Source organism: Pleurodeles waltl, chromosome 3_1, assembly GCF_031143425.1.
Source record: "Pleurodeles waltl isolate 20211129_DDA chromosome 3_1, aPleWal1.hap1.20221129, whole genome shotgun sequence".
NCBI classification, from domain to species: Eukaryota; Metazoa; Chordata; class Amphibia; order Caudata; family Salamandridae; genus Pleurodeles; species Pleurodeles waltl.
This window is the reverse complement of record NC_090440.1, coordinates 1903052241-1903076088: the sequence shown is the minus strand read 5'-3', so window position 1 is coordinate 1903076088 and position 23848 is coordinate 1903052241. Positions and strand designations below refer to the sequence as shown.

The 23848-nt window shown below is 43.8% G+C and overlaps 1 protein-coding gene across 3 annotated transcripts in view; it reads right to left on the bottom strand.

Annotated features, from left to right (window-relative positions):
• The window catches only part of ALS2 (alsin Rho guanine nucleotide exchange factor ALS2), an 895474-nt gene that overhangs the window by 365089 nt on the left and 506537 nt on the right, over window positions 1-23848 (bottom strand). For all 3 annotated transcript variants that reach the window (XM_069226056.1, XM_069226055.1, XM_069226057.1), the window contains 2 exons: window positions 23366-23565; window positions 23135-23200 (listed from right to left, as the gene is read on the bottom strand). In XM_069226056.1, coding sequence (XP_069082157.1) covers window positions 23135-23200; window positions 23366-23565 — 266 coding nt within the window. The remainder of the gene's footprint in view (window positions 1-23134; window positions 23201-23365; window positions 23566-23848) is intronic.

The window sequence follows — 23848 nt, the reverse complement described above, 5'->3', positions numbered from 1 at the left end:
AATCTGGTTCTGGAAGGAATACTGGGAGTTCCACTGTTTGATTTAAGTGGAACAGTGATATGACTTTAGGTAAGAATTTAGGATTTGTTTGTAGAACTACTTTATGCTTATGTATCTGAATAAAGGGTTCTTGTACAGTAAATGCTTGTATTTCACTTACTCTTCTGAGCGATGTGATAGCTATCAGAAAAGCTACTTTCCATGTTAAGTACTGTATGTCACATGAGTGCATGGGTTCAAAAGGTGGACCCATAAGTCGTGTTAAGACAATGTTGAGATTCCACGAAGGAACTGGTGGTGTTCTTGGTGGTATAATTCTTTTCAGACCCTCCATAAATGCTTTTATGACTGGGACCCTGAATAATGAAGTTGAGTGTGTAATTTGCAGATAAGCTGAAATTGCGGTGAGATGTATTTTAATGGATGAAAAAGCTAACTTTGACTTTTGTAAGTGCAGTAGGTTGCTGACGATGTCTTTAGCAGATGCGTGTAATGGTTGAATTTGATTATTATGGCAGTAATAAACAAATCTTTTCTACTTATTTGCATAGCAATGTCTTGTGGTTGGTTTCCTAGCTTGTTTTATGACCTTCATACATTCCTGTGTAAGGTCTAGGTGCCCGAATTCTAAGACTTCAGGAGCCAAATTGCTAGATTCAGCGATGCTGGATTTGGGTGTCTGATCTGTTGTTTGTGTTGAGTTAACAGACCTGGTCTGTTTGGTAGCTTGATATGGGGCACTACTGAGAGGTCTAGTAGTGTTGTGTACCAAGGTTGTCTTGCCCAAGTTGGTGCTATTAGTATGAGTTTGAGTTTGTTTTGACTCAATTTGTTTACTAGATATGGAATTAGTGGGAGAGGGGGAAAAGCGTATGCAAATATCCCTGACCAACTCATCCATAACGCATTGCCCTGAGAGTGAGCCTGTGGGTACCTGGATGCGAAGTTTTGGCATTTTGCGTTTTCTTTTGTTGCAAATAGGTCTATTTGCGGTGTTCCCCACCTTTGGAAGTACGTTTTTAGTATTTGGGGATGAATTTCCCATTCGTGGATCTGTTGGTGATCCCGAGAGAGATTGTCTGCTAACTGGTTTTGAATTCCCGGTATGAACTGCGCTATTAGGTGAATGTGGTTGTGAATCGCCCAATGCCATATTTTCTGTGCCAGGAGACACAACTGTGTCAAGTGTGTTCCTCCCTGTTTGTTCAGATAATACATCGTTGTCATGTTGTCTGTTTTGACAAGAATGTGTTTGTGGGTTATTATAGGTTGAAATGCTTTCAGCGCTAGAAATACTGCTAGAAGTTCTAAGCGATTTATGTGAAACTGTCTCTGCTGAGTGTCCCATTGTCCTTGGATGCTGTGTTGGTTGAGGTGTGCTCCCCACCCTATCATGGAGGCATCCGTTGTTATTACGTATTGAGGCACTGGGTCTTGAAAAGGCCGCCCTTTGTTTAAATTTATAGTGTTCCACCATTGAAGCGAGGTGTATGTATGGCGGTCTATCAACACTAGATCTTGAAGTTGACCCTGTGCCTGTGACCATTGTGATGCTAGGCACTGTTGTAAGGGCCGCATGTGCAATCTTGCGTTTGGGACAATGGCTATGCATGAGGACATCATGCCTAGTAGTTTCATCACTAATTTTACCTGTATCTTTTGTTTTGGGTGCATGGCTTGTATTACGTTTTGAAATGCCTGTACCCTTTGTGGACTTGGAGTGGCAATCCCTTTTGTTGTGTTGATTGTTGCTCCTAAGTATTGTTGTATTTGACACGGTTGTAGGTGTGATTTGTTGTAGTTGAGTGAGAACCCTAGTTTGTGAAGGGTTTCTATGACATACTTTGTGGGTGGTGAACACTGTTGTTGCGTATTGGTTTTGATTAACCAATCGTCTAGATACGGGAACACATGTATTTGCTGCCTTCTGATATGAGCAGCCACTACTGCCAGGCATTTTGTAAGAACTATTGGCACTGTTGTTATCCCAAATGGCAACACTTTGAACTGGTAATGTACTCCTTGGAATACAAACCTTAAGTACTTTCTGTGGGAAGGATGTATAGGTATATGGAAATATGCATCCTTTAGGTCTAGTGTTGTCATGTAGTCTTGTTGTTTGAGCAGTGGGATCACGTCTTGCAGTGTCACCATGTGAAAGTGATCTGATTTGATGTAGATGTTTAGTGTTCTGAGATCTAATATAGGTCTTAGAGTTTTGTCTTTTTTGGGTATGAAAAAGTACAGGGAGTAAACTCCTGTTCCTCTTTGATGAATTGGTACTATCTCTATAGCATCTTTTTGCAACAACGCTTGGACCTCCAGTTGTAAGAGTTCCATGTGTTGTTTGGACATGTTGTGTGTCTTCGGTGGGACATTTGGAGGGAATTGAAGAAATTCTATGCAATAACCATGCTGGATAATGGCAAGGACCCACGTGTCTGTTGTTATTTCTTCCCAGTGTATGTAGAACTTGCTTAGTCTCCCCCCAACTGGTGTTATGTGTTGGGGATTTGTGACATTGAAGTCACTGTTTATTTTGTAGAGTTCTGGGACTCTGGAACTTCCCTCTACTCTTTGGGAACTGTCCCCCTCTATATTGTCCCCGAAAACTTCTCCGCTGATATTGACTCTGATAAGTGGGCCTTGTTTGTGAGGTTGAGGGTTCTGTGCTCTGTCCCCGAAACCCCCCTCGAAACTGTGATTTTCGAAAAGTGCCTCTGCTCTGTGGGGAGTAGTGCGCCCATGGCTTTGGCCGTATCTGTGTCTTTTTTGAGTTTTTCGATAGCAGTGTCCACCTCCGGCCCAAACAACTGCTGTCCGTTAAATGGCATATTCAGCACGGCTTGTTGTATTTCCGGCTTGAACCCTGATGTACACAGCCAGGCGTGTCTCCGTATGGTCACTGCTGTATTTACAGTCCTAGCAGCTGTGTCCGCTGCATCCATTGCTGAGCGTATCTGATTGTTCGAGATACTTTGTCCTTCCTCCACCACTTGTTGTGCTCTCTTTTGGAACTCTTTGGGCAAGAGTTCTATGAAATGTTGCATTTCGTCCCAATGAGCCCTATCATATCTAGCCAGCAAGGCCTGTGAGTTAGCAATGCGCCATTGGTTGGCTGCTTGTGCCGCAACCCTTTTCCCCGCAGCGTCGAAATTGTGACTCTCCTTGTCTGGAGTTGGTGCGTCTCCTGAGGTGTGTGAGTTCACTCTCTTGCGAGCTGCCCCTACTACCACTGAGTCTGGTGTTAATTGCTGCGTGATGTACACAGGGTCTGTTGGTGGCGGTTTGTACTTCTTCTCCACCCTTGGAGCAATGGCCCTGCCCTTCACAGGCTCTTGAAACACCTGTTTGGAGTGTTTCAGCATTCCTGGTAGCATAGGGAGACTCTGGTACTGGCTATGTGTGGACGATAGTGTGTTAAATAAAAAGTCATCCTCTATAGGTTCTGCATGCAGGGTGACATTATGAAACGCCGCTGCTCTTGATACCACCTGTGTGTAGGCTGTACTTTCCTCAAGTGGTGACGGTCTCGCTGGATAACAGTCGGGACTGTTATCTGATACCGGCTCATCATAAAGATCCCATGCGTCGGGATCATCCTGGCTCATTCCAGTATGAGTTGGGGACTGCATCATTGGTGGAGCGGCTACCGGTGATGGTTGTGGTGAGCGTTGTGGAGATGGTGGCGGGGTTACTTGTCTTGCCACCTTTGCCTGTGGCTGCTTGTCTTTCTCTTGGAAGGCAAGTTTTCTTTTCATTCGAATTGGGGGAAGAGTACTGATCTTCCCTGTGTCTTTTTGAATGTGGAGCCTTCTTTGAGTGTAATCTGGCTCTATTGTCTCTAGTTCCTGTCCGAATTTGTGTCCTTGCATTTGTGAGAACAGGCCCTGTTCCTCTGTGTAGGAACTTGATTTCGGTTCCGAGGCCGGATGTTTCGGTATGGAAACTCTTTTGGCTGTCTTTTTCGGTTCCGACGACACTTTTTTGATCTTCGGCGTACTGATTTCTCGGTGCCGACTCGTTTTGGTGCCGCCCTCTCTGTGCCGAGGTTGTTCTGAGCCGGTATCTCGACCGGAGTCGGATGACTTCGACACATGCGTGCCCTTTTTCGGTGCCGATGGTCAGTCACCTATTTTTCGGGTTAAGCCATGGCCTGCTGGCGGTGGCGTCCCCTGGGCTTTAGTGGTTTTTACGTGAGTTTTGTGTATTGACGTCTTACTCACGGTTTTCGGCATCTGTTCGGGATCGACCTCGTCCGAGTCGAATCCTCGATGGAGAAGGTTTCTTCTTCCTCTTCCAAGTGTTTTTGTCCTGTCGGCGCCGACGCCATTTGTAGCCTTCTTGCTCTTCGGTCTCTTAATGTCTTCCTCGACCGAAACGCTCGACAGGCCTCACAAGTATCCTCTTTGTGTTCTGGAGACAAACACAAATTACAGACCAGATGCTGATCTGTATAAGGATACTTGTTATGACATTCGGGGCAGAAGCGGAATGGGGTCCGTTCCATTAGCCTTGAAGACGCACGTGGTCGGGCCGACCAGGCGCCGCCGGGGAATCAAAAACCCCGAAGGGCCACCGGAGCTCTTCAAAATTCGGTGTCGATCTGTTGTAACTAACCCGATACCGAACGCAAACAATACCGTCAAATTTTCCGAGATTCTAACTAACTTTCCGAACCGAAACGCAGAGCGAAAAGGAACACGTCCGAACCCAATGGCGGAAAGAAATCAATCTAAGATGGAGTTGACGCCCATGCGCAATGGAGCCGAAAGGGGAGGAGTCCCTCGATCTCGTGACTCGAAAAAGACTTCTTCGAAGAAAAACAACTTGTAACACTCCGAGCCCAACACTAGATGGCGGGATGTGCACAGCATGTGTATCTGCAGCTACACATGCCATTGAACATATATATATATATATATATATATATATATGTTTACACATATATAAATCCTAGTGGTCGCCACTAAGTAGTTATAGTTAGGACCTAGTTTCTACAGAAAAGCATTTTTTGCTTTGCTAATAACTTTGGAGCCGTTTGATGAAGCTTCACAAAATTTTCCAAGAAAATATGATGCTCACTTCAGCATCTGTCTAGCGGGGGCCGAGAAAAAGTGGGGGGGCCAAAATGCTTTTTCCCCATTCATTTTTCCATGGGGATTTTGAACACCTATAGCGGCCGAACCATTGGAAAGAATTACACCAAATTCAGCAGAAAGGTAGCTTGTGGTCTGGAAAGAGCCCCTTCTGTTATTTGGTGAAACCCGTTTAGTACTTTTAGAGAAATTAAAGAAAATCCAAATTTGAATATTTAGGGACGCAAAGGATTTGCGACCTGTCCCGATCTCATGCCGAGATCTGATTGACTGCCAACACTTCATGAAGTGTTGGCAGCTAGGTTGGGATTTGGCTTCAGCCGAGTCCCAGAAAAAAGCTCAAAAAATAAAGAAAATGGGCCAGGGTACGGACAGGACACCTTCACCCCTTAGCTCTGGTGGTATGGTCCTAGAGGAACCACTCCCTTTTCCCTTTCCCCCAGGGCTAATAGGCACTTTTGTTTTTAAATTTTTGCAGCTCATTCGCAACAGGGTTGCAAATACGAAATTGGGCCAGGTCCTGGGGGCATTTGATATTTTAATGCATGGGGAGAGGCTCTACTGTCCCCTCCTCACGGTCCCAGGGACCGCCACCTCCCCAGGGCTCTAAGTACATTAAATGAAGGGTGGGGGGCAGCCCCGAGGACCGCCACGTCCCCGGGGCACTGCGAAAATTGAGTGCAGTGTGGGGAGGGGAGATTGGGGGGGGAACCACCACCTCCCCGTTACTCTTATGAAACCATAGAAATTCTGCAGTTAGAGTTCTTTCAAGTAACTATAACTCACACCCTAAGATAACCAGAACTTGTGCCCTCGCCATGCGCTGCTAATTACCCCAGATATTACAGCAGTCACAAAAACTTCTATAACGTCCTAAAAATATAAATGAAACATTAGCAGTCAAGTTTTTAAAGAAAAATCTGTGCATGACTGCTGAATTTCTATGGTTTCATACGAGTAAATTCAGAATCTAACTATAACGTCCCTGTAACCTTTGATTTTTTCCAGTGACTATATATATATATATATATATATATATATATATGTATATATATATATATATATATGGAAAATGTCACTTACCCAGTGTACATCTGTTCGTGGCATTAGTCGCTGCAGATTCACATGCTGTGCACATCCCGCCATCTGGTGTTGGGCTCGGAGTGTTACAAGTTGTTTTTCTTCGAAGAAGTCTTTTCGAGTCACAAGACCGAGGGACTCCTCCCATTTCGACTCCATTGCGCATGGGCGTCGACGCCATCTTAGATTGTTTTGCCCGCAGAGTGTGAGGTAGGAGTTGTGTATGCTAGTAATAGTGCCCATGCAATGGAGTGAATGCGTATGTACATAATAAAGTTTTAAGTAATATATTTACAAATGTACAAATGTTTAAGATCTACTTCTAAACGGCTACAGGCTCCCGGGGAGGCAGGTGGGCGCATGTGAATCTGCAGCGACTAATGCCACGAACAGATGTACACTGGGTAAGTGACATTTTCCGTTCGATGGCATGTGTAGCTGCAGATACACATGCTGTGCATAGACTAGTAAGCAGTTATCTCCCCAAAAGCGGTGGTTCAGCCTGTAGGAGTTGAAGTAGTTTGAAATAATGTTCTTAATACAGCTTGACCTACTGTTGCTTGTTGTGCAGTTAGCACATCTACACAGTAGTGCTTGGTAAATGTATGAGGCGTAGACCATGTTGCTGCCTTACATATTTCGTTCATTGGAATATTTCCTAGAAAGGCCTTGGTAGCACCTTTCTTTCTGGTTGAGTGTGCCTTTGGTGTAATAGGCAGTTCTCTTTTAGCTTTAAGATAGCAGGTTTGAATGCACTTAACTATCCATCTAGCAATGCCTTGTTTTGAAATTGGATTTCCTGTATGAGGTTTTTGAAAGGTGATAAATAGTTGTTTTGTCTTTTGAATTAGTTTTGTTCTGTCGATGTAGTACATTAGTGCTCTTTTGATGTCCAATGTATGTAGTGCTTTTTCGGCTACAGAATCTGGCTGTGGGAAGAACACTGGTAATTCTACCGTTTGATTTAAGTGGAACGGTGAGATAACTTTTGGTAAAAATTTAGGATTGGTCCGTAGAACAACTTTATTTTTGTGTATTTGAATAAATGGTTCTTGAATGGTAAATGCTTGAATTTCACTCACTCTTCTTAGAGATGTGATGGCAATTAAAAATGCAACTTTCCACGTTAAGTATTGCATTTCACAAGAGTGCATGGGCTCAAAAGGTGGACCCATGAGTCGTGTTAGGACAACGTTGAGGTTCCATGAAGGAACTGGTGGTGTTCTTGGTGGTATAATTCTCTTTAGGCCTTCCATAAACGCCTTTATGACTGGTATCCTAAACAATGAAATCGAGTGCGTAATTTGTAGGTAAGCAGAAATTGCCGTAAGATGTATTTTAATGGAAGAGAAAGCTAGGTTAGATTTTTGCAAATGCAGTAAGTATCCTACTATTTCTTTTGCAGATGCGTGTAAAGGTTGAATTTGATTATTATGGCAGTAATAAACAAATCTTTCCCACTTATTTGCATAACAGTGTCTAGTGGTAGGTTTTCTAGCCTGTTTTATGACCTCCATACATTCCTGTGTGAGGTCTAAGTGCCCGAATTCTAGGATTTCAGGAGCCAAATTGCTAGATTCAGCGATGCTGGATTTGGATGTCTGATCTGTTGTTTGTGTTGTGTTAACAGATCTGGTCTGTTTGGCAGTTTGATATGAGGTACTACTGAAAGGTCTAGTAGTGTTGTGTACCAAGGTTGCCTTGCCCATGTTGGTGCTATTAGTATGAGTTTGAGTTTGTTTTGACTCAACTTGTTTACTAGATATGGAAGAAGTGGGAGAGGGGGAAAAGCGTACGCAAATATCCCTGACCAGTTCATCCATAGTGCATTGCCCTGAGACTGATGTTGTGGGTACCTGGATGCGAAGTTTTGGCATTTTGAGTTTTCTTTTGTTGCAAATAGATCTATTTGTGGCGTTCCCCACATTCTGAAGTAAGTGTTCAGTATTTGGGGGTGAATTTCCCATTCGTGGATCTGTTGGTGATCCCGAGAGAGATTGTCTGCTAACTGATTCTGAATCCCTGGAATAAATTGTGCTATTAGGCGAATGTGGTTGTGAATCGCCCAATGCCATATTTTTTGTGTTAGGAGACACAACTGTGTCGAGTGTGTTCCTCCCTGTTTGTTTAGGTAATACATTGTTGTCATGTTGTCATGTTGTCTGTTTTGACAAGAGTGTATTTGTGGGTTATTATGGGTTGAAATGCTTTTAGAGCTAGAAATACCGCTAACAGTTCTAAGTGGTTTATATGAAACTGTTTTTGGTGAATGTCCCATTGTCCTTGGATGCTGTGCTGATTGAGGTGTGCTCCCCACCCTGTCATGGATGCATCTGTTGTTATTACGCATTGTGGCACTGGGTCTTGAAAAGGCCGCCCTTGGTTTAAATTTATACTGTTCCACCATTGAAGCGAGATGTATGTTTGGCGGTCTATCAACACCAGATCTAGAAGTTGACCCTGTGACTGTGACCACTGTGATGCTAGGCACTGTTGTAAGGGCCGCATGTGCAACCTTGCGTTTGGGACAATGGCTATGCATGAGGACATCATGCCTAGGAGTTTCATTACTAATTTGACCTGTATCTTTTGGTTTGGATACATGGCTTGTATGACATTTTGGAATGTTTGGACTCTTTGTGGACTTGGAGTGGCAATTCCTTTTACTGTGTTGATTGTTGCTCCTAGGTATTGCTGTGTTTGACACGGCAGAAGGTGTGACTTTGAGTAATTGATTGAGAAACCTAGTTTGTGTAGGGTTTGTATGACGTAATTTGTGTGTTGTGAACACTGTTTTTGCGTGTTGGTTTTGATTAACCAATCGTCTAGGTACGGGAACACATGTATTTGCTGCCTTCTGATATGTGCAGCTACTACTGCTAGACATTTTGTAAAAACTCTTGGCGCAGTTGTTATTCCGAATGGCAACACTTTGAATTGGTAATGTATCCCTTGGAATACAAACCTTAGGTACTTCTTGTGTGAAGGATGTATTGGTATATGGAAATATGCATCCTTTAGATCCAGTATTGTCATGTAGTCTTGTTGTTTGAGCAGTGGGATTACTTCTTGTAATGTAACCATGTGAAAATGGTCTGATTTGATGTATGTATTTACTATTCTGAGATCTAGTGTGGGTCTTAGAGTTTTGTCTTTTTTGGGTATCAGAAAGTACAGTGAGTAAACTCCTGTGTTTAGTTCTTGTTTTGGTACTAACTCTATTGCTTCTTTTTGGAGCAATGCTTGAACTTCTAGTCCTAGAAGATTTATATGCTGTTTTGACATATTGTGTGTTTTCGGTGGAATGTTTGGAGGGAATTTGATCAATTCTATGCAATAAGCATGCTGGATAATTGCTAAGACCCAAGTGTCTGTTGTTATTTCCTCCCAATATTTGTAAAACTTGGTTAGTCTCCCCCCCACAGGTGTTATGTGTTGGGGATTTGTGACCTTGAAGTCACTGTTTGTTTGGAGGAGTTTTGGGACTTTGGAACTTTCCTCTGTTCCTTTGAAATTGTCCCCGAAAACCTCCCCGCTGATACTGGCTCTGGTAAGTGGCCTTTGTTTGCGAGGCTGTGGCTTCTGTGGTTTGCCCTCGAAACCCCCCTCGAAATTGTGTTTTTCGAAATGTGCCTCTGCTCTGTGGGGAGTAGAGTGCGCCCATGGCTTTGGCCGTGTCAGTGTCTTTTTTAAGTTTTTCGATCGCAGTGTCCACCTCCAGCCCAAACAACTGCTGTCCGTTGAATGGCATATTCAGCACAGCTTGCTGTATCTCTGGTTTAAATCCTGATGTACGCAGCCATGCATGTCTCCTTATTGTTACAGCTGTGTTGACAGTTCTAGCAGCTGTGTCTGCAGCATCCATTGCTGACCGTATCTGATTATTTGAGATACCCTGTCCTTCTTCTACTACTTGCTGCGCTCTCTTTTGGAACTCCTTGGGTAAATGTTCAATAAGGTGTTGCATCTCATCCCAATGGGCCCTATCATATCTGGCTAGCAAAGCTTGCGAATTTGCAATACGCCACTGGTTTGCTGCCTGTGCCGCCACCCTTTTGCCTGCAGCATCGAATTTTCGACTTTCTTTATCTGGAGGTGGTGCATCTCCTGAAGTATGAGAGTTGGCTCTTTTGCGCGCTGCTCCCACTACAACAGAGTCTGGTGTTAGCTGTTGTGTAATGTACACTGGGTCTGTTGGTGGCGGTTTATATTTTTTATCTACTCTTGGAGTAATGGCTCTCCCTTTAACAGGCTCCTCAAACACTTGTTTGGAGTGTTTAGCATTCCGGGTAGCATAGGAAGACTCTGATATTGGCTGTGTGTGGACGACAGTGTATTAAAAAGAAAGTCGTCTTCAATGGGCTCTGAATGAAGGATGACATTATGAAATGCAGCTGCTCTTGCCACCACTTGTGCGTAGCCTGTACTATCCTCTGGTGGCGATGGTTTAGCTGGATAGCATTCTGGACTATTGTCTGACACTGGTGCGTCATAAAGGTCCCATGCGTCAGGGTCATCTTGACTCATTCCTGTATGAGTTGGGGATTGCATCATTGGTGGAGTGGCTACCGGTGATGGTTGCGGAGAGTGATGTGGGGATGGTGGTGGTGTTACTTGTTTAGCCACCTTTGCGTTTGGCTGTTTGTCTTTGTCTTGGAAGGCAAGCTGGCGTTTCATTTTGACTGGAGGAAGAGTGCTGATCTTCCCTGTATCTTTTTGAATAAAGAGCCGTCTTTGTGTGTGATCTGGCTCTATTGCCTGTAATTCCTGTCCAAATCTATGTGTCTTCATTTGTGTGGACAGTCCTTGTTCCTCAGTGTAGGAACTTGTTTTCGGTTCAGAGGCCGGATATTTCGGTACCAAAACCTTTTCGGCTGCTTTTTTCGGCTCCAACGAAACCTTTTTTACTTTCGGCGTCGTGCTCTCTCGGTGCCGACCCGTTTCGGTGCCGGTGTCTCGGTGCCGAATCTTCTCTGAGCCACTATCTCGGGCCCGAGATTGCTGTTTGCCGGTATCTCGACAGGAGTCGGATGACTTCGACACCAGCTCGCCCTTTTTCGGTGCCGATGAACGGTCACCTACTTTTCGGGTTAAGCCATGGCCTGTTGGCGGTGGCGTCTCCTGGGCTTTAGCGCTTTTCTCGTGAGTTTTTGTTTTCGACGTCCTACTCACGGTTTTTGGCGTTTCTTCGGGATCGATCTCCTCAGAGTCCGACTCCTGGGTGGAGAATGTTTCTTCCTCCTCCTCGAAACGCTCTTGTCCTGTCGGCGCCGACGCCATTTGCAGTCTTCTTGCTCTTCGGTCCCTGAGTGTCTTCCTGGACCGAAACGCTCGACAGGCCTCACAAGTATCCTCCTTGTGTTCTGGTGACAAACACAAGTTACAGACCAGATGTTGATCTGTATATGGATACTTGTTATGGCATTTTGGACAGAAGCGGAATGGGGTCCGTTCCATCAGCCTTGAAGAGACACGTGGCCGGGCCGACCAGGCCCCGACGGGGATGGAAGAAAACCCCGAAGGGCCACCGGAGCTCTTCTTAATTCGGTGTCGATCTGTTGTAACTAACCCGATACCGAACGCAAACAATACCGACGATTTTTCCGAGATTCTAACTAACTTTCCGACCCGAAACGCGGAGCGAAAAGGAACACTTCCGAACCCGATGGCGGAAAAAAAACAATCTAAGATGGAGTCGACGCCCATGCGCAATGGAGTCGAAATGGGAGGAGTCCCTCGGTCTCGTGACTCGAAAAGACTTCTTCGAAGAAAAACAACTTGTAACACTCCGAGCCCAACACCAGATGGCGGGATGTGCACAGCATGTGTATCTGCAGCTACACATGCCATCGAACATATATATATAGGGAGAGGATACACATAATAGTTAACTGCAAACTGTGTAATACAGTCCAGTATTGCAGAAGGTTGAGTGGCTTATAAATATCACCAGAAGCACAAGATGGCAATATACCAAATTACACAGGTTAGACAGTTAGTTAGAAAGTGAAAATGTTACTAACCCAGTAGACGTCTGTTTGTGGCATGTAGTGGTGTAGATTCACATGCTTTGCGTAGGCCTGCCATCTAGTGTTGGGCTCCGAGTGTTACATGTTGTTTTCCTTCGAAGAACATTTTCAAGTCACAAGATTGAGTGACTCCTCCTCTCGGTGATAGTGCGCATGGGAATCGAGTCCTTTGTTAGATTGTTTTTCCACTGGGGGATGAAGTAAAGAATGTATGTGTGTACATAGATAGTAAATGAAAAGAAATGTCCATGCAATGTATGTGCATATTTACAATATGTTGTACTACAACGACTACAGGCTTCCGGGGAGGAGGGAGGCACATGTGAACCTACAGCACTACAAGCCGCGAACAGATGTCTATTGGGTAAGTACCATTTTCTGTTTGATCGCATGTGTAGCTGTAGATACACATGCTTTGCATTGACTGTAAAGGAGTCCCCTCCAAATAAGTGGTGGCTAGCCTGTTAGGAGTTGCTTGAAAAAGTGTTCTAAGGACTGCTTGACCAACATTTTCCTGTTGACGAGCTATACCATCTACACTATGGTGTTTAGTAAATGTGTGTGGTGTAGACCAAGTAGCAGCTTTACAAATATCTGCTTTTGGAATGGTTCCTAAAAAGACTATTGAAGCACCTTTTTTCTGGTAGAGTGTGCTTTAGGAGTAGTTGATAGTTGCCTTTTAGCTTTAAGATAACAAGTTTGAATACACTGGACTATCCATCTAGCTATTCCATTCTTTGAAACTGGATTACCTTTGTGAGGCATTGAAAAACTACAAAAAGTGGTTTTGATTTTCTAAAACTTTTTGTCCTGTCAATGTAATACATAGGAGCTCTTTTAACATCCAGTGTATGGAAAGCTCTTTCAGCAACTGAGTCTCGCCATGGGAAAAAGACCGGCAACTCTACTGATTGATTAATGTGAAATGGCGAAATTACTTTAGGTAGGAATTTAGGATTTGTCCTAAGAACTATTTTATCTTTATGTACTTGGAAAAATGGTTCCTCTAAAGTGAATGCTTTTATTTCACTTACTCTTCTTAGTGAAGTTACAGCAACCAAAAAAGCAACTTTCCATGAGAGAAATTGGAAAGAGCAGGAATGTATGGGTTCAAATGGTGGACTCACTAGTCTAGTAAGTACAATATTAAGGTTTCATAACGGAGCTGAAGGAACTCTAGGTGGAATAACTCTTTTAAGCCCTTCAATAAATGCCTTAATACCAGGAATTCTAAACAAAGAAATATGTTGTCTGTTTTGGAGATAAGCAGCTAAGTGAAGTCTAATAGAAGTGTATGCTAAGTTTGCTTTTTGTAAATGTAGCAAGTAACATACAATGTCTTGTACTGAAGCTTTAGTGGATCAAACTTTTAAGGTTGACAGTAATATACAAAAGTTTCCATTTAGCAGCATGACACTAACTAGTTGTAGGTCTGTGTGCTTCTTTAAGAATGTCCATAAATTCAGAAGAAAGTTGTAAATACCTAAACTCTATGACTTCAGCAGCCATTATCGCAAGATTGAGTGTTTTGGGGTTTGGATGTCTGATTTGACCTCTCGTTTGAAAAGGTCTGGTCTGTAGGGAAGTTTGTGATGTGGACCCATAAACAGATCCAACAGTGTTGTGTACCAAGACCAGCGTGCACATGTGGGGGCTACAAGAATCATGCTGAGTGATGTTTGTTTCAATTTGCGTACTAGAAATGAAATTAGTGGGAGAGGCAGAAAAGCGTAAGCCAATATCCCTGGCCAATTCATCCACAGAGCATTGCCGTAGGACTGAGGGTGTGGGTATCTGGACACAAAGTTTTGGCATTTTGAGTTTTCTGCAGTGGCGAAGAGATCTATTTCTGGTGATCCACATAGGTGAAAGTATTGGGTGAATTTCCCATTTGTGGACTTGTTGTTGCATCCTGCTTAATAGGTCCACTAACTGATTGGCCATTCCTGGGAGGTATTCTGCGAGTGATTGTGAATCACCCACTTACAAGTTGTTTGAGCTATAATGGACAATTGAGATGAGTGTGCCCCCCCTCCCTGTTTTTGCAGATAATACAATGTTGTCATATTGTCTGTATGGACTAACACCACTTTGTTTGAGGTTTGTGTAAGGAATGCCTTGAGTGCTAGAAAGACTGCTAGCAACTCCAAATAATTGATGTGATAAGTCTGTTAAGTGGGAACCCATTTCTCTAGTGTGGTCAGGTTGTTGAGGTGAGCTCCCCAACCTATCTGTGATGCATCTATTGTGAGAGTATTCTGAGGCACAGGGCCCTGAAAGGGCCACCCTTTTGAAAGGTAGGTGGGATCCCACCATTCCAAAGAGCGGTGAGTCTGGTGGCCCAACAACACTAGATCCTGAAGATGACCCTGTGACTGAGACCACTGACGAGAAAGGCACTGCTTCAGTGGACGCATGTGTATTCTTGCATGTGGAACGATGGCAATGCAAGAGGCCATCGTCCCAAACAGTTGCATTACTAGTTTTACTGTGCAAGTAGGATTATCTAGTAATTGAGTGAAGAGATTTTGAAAAGCCTGAATCCTTACTGGGTTTGGATATTGGCTTTTATGAGCCAATCGTCCAGGTATGGTAAAACTTGTATGTGTTGTCTTCTGAGAAATGCAACTACTACTGCCAAGCATTTTGTGAATACTCTTGGGGCTGTTGTTACCCCGAATGGTAGCACTTTGAATTGATAATGCTTTCCTGCAATGCAAATTGTAGATGTTTGCGGTGTGCTGGATGTATAGAAATGTGGAAATAAGCATCTTTGAGTATGCTGGAATGTAATCTCCTTGCTATAAAAGAGGAATAACATCTTGCATGGTGACCAAGTGGAAGTAATCTGAAAGTATGTATAGGTTGAGAGGCCTGAAATCGAGGATTGGTCTAAAGGAACCGTTTTTCTTGGGTATGAGGAAGTAAAGAGAATATACTGGTTCTATAGCCCCTTAGAGAAGAAGGGACTCTACCTGTTCTTTTAATAGAACAAGATGGTCGGGAAAGAGTTTGTGAAAACGAGGAGGAATGTTTGGCGGAGTGGAGATGAGTTCTAGACAATAACCATGTTGGATAATTGATAGAACTCACTGGTCTGTGGTGATGTTGTACTATTGTGGGTGAAAAAGGTGCCAGCCTTCTTCCCACAGGCGATGTATGTGTAATGGGGATTTGTAGAAAGTCACTGTTTTGTGTTAGAGGAAGATCCTCTATAGGCAAATGTTTTGACTCTTCCTCCATTGTTTGTGCCTCTATATGATGCTCTAAAGGAACCTCTATTATGGAAATGTGTTCCTTGTTTTTGTTGTGAAGTAGAAGGCTCTGTGGCCGATGTTTTAAAACCTCCTCTAAATTCGGGCCTAGAAAAAGTACCCCTGCTGGGTGTAGTGTATAAAACGCCTATAGCTTTAGCTGTCTCAGAGTCCTTCTTTAATTTTTCTATAGTGGTATCTACCTCTTGGGCGCACAGATGTTCTTTGTCAAAAGGCATATTCAAGAATGCTTATTGTGTCTCTGGCATAAATCCTGAACACCTTAACCAGGCGTGCCTTCTCATGATAACACTAGAGTTAACCCCATGTCCTGTGTGTTAGCTGCATCAATGGCACATTTGACTGAATTATTTGAGATGGCCTGTCCCTCTGCTACTACCTCTTGTCCTCTTTTTTGGTGTTATTGTGGAAGATATTGTAATAATTCTTCTATTTCATCCCAGTGAGCCCTGCCATACCTCGCCAGGAGTGCTTGTTAAATTGCAATTCTTCAATTATTAGCAGCTTGAGCAGCCACTCTTTTGCCCGCTGCATGTAGTTTTTCACTCTCCTTATCTGGAGGAGGAGCATCCTCTGTGGATTGACTATTAGCACGCTTTTGTGGCCGCGCATACCACTATTAAGTCTGGTGGTAGTTGTGTTTTTATAAAAGTCGGATCTGAGGGTGCAGCTTTATATTTCTTATCTACCCTTGGTGTAAATATTCTTGCTTTAACAGGCTCTTTAAATATGTCATTAGCATGTCTAAGCATGCCAGGAAGGATTGGAAAAAAATGTGCTATTTGTGTGTACTTGCTAATGTGTTGAATAGAAAGTCTTCTTATATTGGGACAGTATGCAGTTGCATATCATGACACGCTGCTGCTGTAGCTATGACCTGGATATATGCAGTGGTATCCTCAGGGGAAGAAGGCCTTGCTGGATATAGGTCAGGGTCACTGGGTAGAATGGGATCTGGATCATATAAATCCCATGTGTCTGCATCTTGCAGAGTAGCTCTTAAATCATCCCTATGAGCTGATGATGTTACTTGTGGAGACAATTTTGGGTGAACAGAATTTGGAGGTGATGGTGGTGGTGCAGTAGAAGGACGTAGAAGAGAATGAGGTGGTGAAGGCGGAGGTTGTTCTGGAGACTTTTTTAGGGGGAGGCACAGTGTTTAATGTTTGAAATGTGAGTCTCCTTTTAATTGAAATAAGAGGAGAAGCTATAATTCTTCCTGTTCCTTTTTGTATATGATTTTTTTGCGCTGTTTAGTGTCCATTTCTTCAAGGATAGGGTCTATGAAAGAGGAGTCTTCCAAGGGATCTGTACAATGTTTGCTCACTACAGTTTTCAGCTCCAAACCCGTTGAGACCGAATGTTTTATTCAAACCGAAAATGTTGGCTCCAAAGTGGATGGGACTTTCTTCGGCTCTGATGTGGACATGTACAATTTTCGGCTCGATCTCGAAACAAGTTGGGATGAAGATGCCTGTTTGGTCGGTGCCGAAGGCATTTTGGTCTTTATTAATTTCAGTGCTGAACTGGAAGGTGGGGCATCCAAATGTATTTTTCGGCTCCTGCCAAGGCCAGAGGGCAGTGGAGGACCGACGACCTATTCAGAAGACTTTATAAAAGCCTTTTGTTTGGTGCAATGGTGCTGGTGTAATCAAGTACTGGGCCGCTGTGATGGACTGACTCTTGGTGTCCGAATCTTGATCCAATTCGGTGTATTGAATGGAGAAGGCTCTCAGGTGTCTGATTTCTTCTTGCGCTTGCTCTTCTCCAAAGATGTCAGGAGCATCGTCTGTTGCTTTCGACGGCATTTCTAGCCGGCGTGCTCTTCGGTCCCAGAGGGTGTTCTTTGATCGAAAAAGCCTACATGTGTTGCATGCCTCTTCTTTGTGTTACGGGGACAGACACAAATTACAAACGTGTTGTTCTGTGTAGGGAAACTTGGAGTGACACTGAGAACTGAACTGAAACGGAGTATGTTCCATCCGCCTACCTTTCTCCGACTACAGATGTCGAAGTAGGCCCAAAAAGAGCGTGGCCGCCATAAGGGCAGTAAATCGACCCTTACGCTAAAATTTGGATCGACTATTAAAAGTATAGAATACACAATCGAAAACTGTACCAATGTTGATAAAAAGGTGGAAATAAAGTTCAGAAGAAACTGAACCGAGATTCAACGGAGCGAGAGGAAACACATCCAAACCCAATGGCAGAAAGAAAACAATCTAACAAAGGACTCAATGGCCATGCCCACTATCACAGAGAGGAGGAGTCACTCAATCTTGTGACTCAAAAATATTCTTTGAACAAAAACAACTTGTAACACTCCGAGTCCAACACTAGTTGGCAAACATATGCAAAGCATGAGTATCTACAGGTACACGTGCCATTGAACAGTTATTTTCTTTATGGTGCACCTAACAATGTTAACTGAATGTAATTTGACTGTAATGTTTACCTCTTGTGAAAGGTTAATCTGATTTTATAACTACGAGGGGGGAGGGAGCACACTGCCTCTCATCCCAGCACAGTTCACCCCATTGCATCCTGGCAAATGCAGTACGCTTACTTCAAAGTTGCTGTAGTTTTTCACCAAACATGGTGCAGGTAGTGCTGCTGTCTCTAAACAGGTGTTTCTGGGTTTAGTCCTTCATCAGTAAAGAGCAGAAGTAGCAGAGAGCAGAGAAAAGTCCTCTGGGGCTGAAAAAGTGTGCGAGTTATAAATAGTTGTTGAAATGAGATAAAAACTACCATTTAGAAAAAAAAAACACAAAAAAACACTGACCTTCATCAGTTCTAGTTTCCTTTGCTATCTGTAACTATGCGTCCCACTGTGCATTGCTTCTGACTATTATATAAGTCATGACATGTTAAATGACATAACTGATAAAATCACTGATGAAATCTCAACTAATATCACTGATAACATCATGATAACACTATAGTCATATATTGCATAGAGTTATTGTGTCTACACATGTGGGTGCATAACACGGAAATACCATAATCTCTGTAGGCAAATGTGGTTGTACATGTTGAAAGTTATACATTGCCCTGTTTGGCAATCATTAAAGCTTGTGGTGCAAGTAGCACTCCATGTTAAACAAGGTAAAGGCTGAGCGCACGTTATGTGGATTGCAGAGGCATGTTTCAAAATCGGTTGTGGCCAAACCCCAAAGCCTATTGCAAAAGAAATCTGTGAGAAAGCCCAACATTTCGGCTGACAAATAGATTATCCACAAGTGAATATCTAGGCAGAGGCCCGTGTTAAACAGTTGTAATATATGCAGGAAATGCCCCTTTTGGCATGGTTACTCCCACCCCCGCCCCCACACACACACGTTTTGCCTGATATTGATGCTGACTTGTCTGAGAGTGTGCTGGGATCCTGCTAACCAGGTCCCAGCACCAGTGTTCTTCCCCTAAACTGTACCATTGTTCCCACAATTGGCACACCCATGGCACACAGCTAAGTCCCCTGTAAAAGGTACCAGTGGTACCAAGGGCTCTGTGACCAGGGAGGGTCCCCTAAGGGCTGCAGTATGTATTGTGCCACCCTAAGGAACCCCTCACCGAGAATATGCACACTGCCATTGAAGGTTGTGTGTGCTGGTGAGGAGAAAAAGGTAAAGTCGACATGGCATTCCTCTCAGGGTGCCATGCCCACTAACCACTGCCTGTGGCACAGGTAAGTCACCCCTCTAGCAGGCCTTACAGCCCTAAGGCAGGGTGCACTATACCACAGGTGAGGGCATAGCTGTATGAGCAACATGCCCCTACAGTGTCTAAGTCCATTCTTAGACATTGTAAGTGCGATGTGGCCATATTAAGTACATGGGCTGGGAGTTTGTAATTACGAACTCCACAGCTCCATGATGGTTTCACTGAAGGCTGGGAATTTGGTATCAAACTTCTCAGCACAATAAACCCACACTGATGCCAGTGGTGGATTTATTGTACAATGCACCCAGAGGGCATCTTAGCGATGCTTCCTGTACTTTAGCCAACCCTTGAGTGTAAGGCGGACCAGGCAATGCCAGCCTGCCACTAAAAGACAAGTTTCTGACCTCATGCAGTGAGAGTCTTTGTGCTCTCTGGAGACAGAAACAAAGCCTGCCCTGGGTGGAGATGATTCACAACTCCCCCTGCGGGAACTGCAACACTTGGCAGTGAGCCTCAGAGGCGAAGGCCTCCTGTTACAGTGCCCGGGCACTCCAGCTAGTGATGATGCCCACCCCCTCCATCCCCAGACAAAGCCTCACTTTTGGTCGAAAGCTCAGTGGGAAAATGAGGTAAGACAGGGAGGAGTGACCACTCCAGCTAGGACTAACCCTAAGGAGGTGTCCAGAGCTGAAGTGACTTCCTACCTGCAAAATCCTCCATGTTGGTTTGAAGGACAGGGACCAATAGAGTTAGGAATGTGACCCCCCTCTCCAAAAGGAGTGGGAGCAAGAAGGATGTAGCCACCTTCAGAGACTGTAGCCATTGGCTCCTGCCCTCTGACCCCTGTAACACCCCTAAATCTAGGATTTAAGGGCACCCCTGGAACCTAGCTCACCAGATTCCTGGCAACCTCAAGAAGAAGAAACAAGAAGATAGAAAAAGGTCTGTTAAGCTGACCCCAGCAGTGAAGACTCAAGACCACAACTGACTTGGCCCCAGCCCAAAAGGCCTGTCTGCAGCTTCAAAGACCCCTGCTCCAAGAAGGTGAGGCATCTTGCAGGACCGGCGACCTCTCCAAACCCCCAGAGGACTGCCTGCCCAGCAGAGGACCAAGAAATCCCAAGGACAGCAGCCCTGTCTGGAAGAAACCACCAAAAGGACTCCAGAGATGCCCCAGATCCGCAAGTCCTGTCCACTCTGCAACCCGCTCCCATGGGCCGAGTCCAGGTGGCCCACCGGTCCAGAGGAGGTCCCCAGGGATTCGACCTTCAGTCCACTCTGGGTTAACCCCTCCTGGCCAACACAACAACTCCTGCAGCCTGAATCCAGGGGCTCCCCCTGACTGCAACTAGATTTGACAAAGATACCCAAAGTCCAAGGAGACTCCTGAACTTGCCACCCCGTAGTCTTGGGGAATCCAACCGACGGACCAGCAATGTCCAGCAGGCACCTCTCCTGCCTGTCCAGCCTTTGGTTTCCCAGAACCGACCCCCCTTGACTCAGCCTGCAGCATCTTTTGTGACCCGTGGGGTCCCCCCCATTGAAAAGCATTGGGCGCCCAGCTCTGTGTTTGTACCCTGCACCTAGCCGCCCCTGTGCCACTGAGGGTGTGTGTTTGGTGTGATCCTGTGGCCCCCTTGGTGCTGTTCTAAACCCCCAAGGCCTGTGTCCTGAAACCGTGGGTACTTACCTGCAACCTGTTTTCTACTGAGCACCCGCAGTCCTTATAGGATTACATTGGAAACCTAATGCTAACTTTGACATCTGCACCCAGCCGGCCTGTGTTGATGGTTTTGGAGTCAACCTAAACTTCGATCTATGGACATCCTAACCTCTGAAGACTGAAGTCATAAGTAGTGTACTTACCTGTTAACTATACTAATACTGCCCCCCCCCCCCGGACTCTATGGAAAATTGTGTCAACTTTGTTTGGTTTTAGCAGATAAAGCAAATTACAAGTAAGTAGCAATTTTCCATCTCAAAGTACATTTGATATGTATGCTTGATACCTACTTACAACTACACTTACCTGCAACAAAGTTATTCTGGTTCTAGTAATAAAGTAACAAAAATATATTTTTGTTATATAAAAACAATTGGCCCAGAATCAGTCGTTGAGTGTGTGCCTCATTTAATGATTGTGTGTGTACAACAAATGTTTTGCACTACCCTCTGATAAGCCTAACTGTTTGACCACACTACCACAAAAGAGAGCATTAGTATTATCTGCTTTAGCCTCTAATAAGCCTCTAGGGAACCCCTGGACTCTGTGCACGCTATACCTCATTTTGGTATAGTACATACAGAGCCAGCTTCTTATAATATAGTGTTCTAGACAAGTTCTATACAAGAAGGATGTTTATTTCCAAAACACTGCTGAATATTTTGAGACATAAGAGCTTTTTGAATAATGTAGAATGTCGAATTGTCTCACTTAGAGATGGTTTATTACACACAGGTTTTGTAGGCTTGGATCTTATATACCACTGTTCCCATCTCATGAATGTGTGAGGTGTATTTATCAAACTGTGGAGGCCTGTCCATAGGGACTGGCATAAGATGTATTTTCAGTGGAAAATCTGTCAATAGCTTGACTTTCTTTAGGGATGGTATTCAGTACAATAATTATTTTTGTTAGGTGGGTCAACAGAATTAAAAAGAGTGTAACCGCCACCAAATGTGGGTGACTTGACAGATAAGATATGCTATGTGCCCAGCATTTGGCCAAAGGTTTTGTCCATTATCACGATTAGTGATAGAAAATTGGCCACGGGTATTACGTGATCAATACAGGAGGTTATCACAGAGACCAGTTGATGTCATCAGTAACGTTACTGACGATGTCATTTGAGATGTTATCAGTGATGTCCTCAATGAGGTCATGTTATATGTGATGAGTAATGTAACATGTAAACTCAGAAGCAGTGTATGGCAGGAAGTAAATTACAGTTAGCTCAGTAAACTAGAACTCTGAATTTCAGCAGTTTTTTGGATTTTATGAGTTAGTTTTTATCTCATTTTCCTTCCAAACTATAAAGTCACTTTAACCTTTGTTTTTTAAGTAGATTTAAACTTTTTTATCATATTCAAAGTTGAGTATACACTCAACACCCTTAGGATGCCTGCAGCCTACATCCTGACTGCACATTGATAAACCCCTCCAGCCAGACCATGTGCCCCCGCAGGCACTGAACCTGCATTCTCCTTTCTTTAAAAAAAATGTTTGGTTACTGCAGTGCTCCCGTGGTACTGGCCTTACAAGCTTCAGCGGAACCAGAGTGGAAGCTTGTACAGTGGCTCCTCTACTACCTCGAGGGAGGGACATGCTGGGTCCCACTGGAGAACCGTGGTACTCGTGTCTTGAATTTTCTTTTTGATTTTAAACTCTGGGGTTGTCCCTCTGGCCCCCCTATAAATGCCTGTGGGTCAAGGTGTCCTTACCGTGTTCCCTTATATTCTTTTTAAAAATAATTTTCAGGTCACCAGGACTAAGTTCCAGAGTTCAGTAATCGTAGCTGCAACAATTTCTTCACAGTTGCGGACAGGCAATCAGATTGTTTGGTGATGTGGGACAGAGACTGGTCCTGCAGTACTACATTGGACTATACAAGAAAAAGCTTCTTTGGGCATCCAGAAGACCCCTTTTCCTGTATCAGAAATCCTTTCCCATTGGAACTTAAGGAAAATCAATACTTTGGCAGCCCACTTTTAATTGGCCTTTGTTTGACGGATTGGTACAAAACTTTCCATGAAAGAGCCGAAGTGGATGAACTTTGTTTGGAACGTTTTGTGCAGATTTGTCAAAAACCACGAAGTTATTAGGGAAAAAAAAGCTGCTTTAATGAAACTGTGATCTAACTTTAACTATACAGTGCATATTTACATCCACACACACATACATACAAAGGTGAGGGATTACAAAGTACAAAGGTCGAAAATGATTTGCTGAAGTGAACTCCGGATAACAGTATAAATTACAACATTGTCTTACCCATCTTCTAGCCCATTTCGGAACATTCCAGAATACATTCTCCCATCTGGCCATTTCAGTATTCCTCTAAAACATAACAAAAACATGCAAAGTTTAAACATTAAACCTATATTTGACTGAGGTTCAGGTCTGGAGTTAGACTTTGTAAATAAATAGCTCCTCTTTCTCCAACATACCACAAACATACAGTACATAACCCTTGAACTCAAGCTCATTGTCCCAGCTACGTACTTGCCATTTGGCTTCCCAGAGAGCCAGCGCCCCTCATAAACTGCATCCCGCAGGCGATGATCCTTGTAGAAGGTGTATTTGGCTGTACGAGACATGGGAGGGTCTTGTCTCTGAATACTCATACTCCCGGAAGGGGTTGGATCCGAAATTCCCCTCAAAGCATGATCCACAGCTTGATTTAGAGCTCTCAACCACTTTGTCTGCATCAAGAAACAGAGACAATCCCGAAAATGTTTGTCTTCCTTATGTATAGTAAATTTGTATAAATAATGAAAAAAGAGAGCTATGTGCACAATGAATGCTATCTGGATGCTTCCGAAATCATTAACAGCGCTTATTTAGCACTTTTTATGGACACTTACATAGACATCCTTGATTTATTTCTAAAATATGCCCATCAGGACCTATATGAATGTATACTTTAGGCATAATGCCTCCATCTTCAAGAACACTTTAACTTCATATGTTTGTGTAGGTCATGGG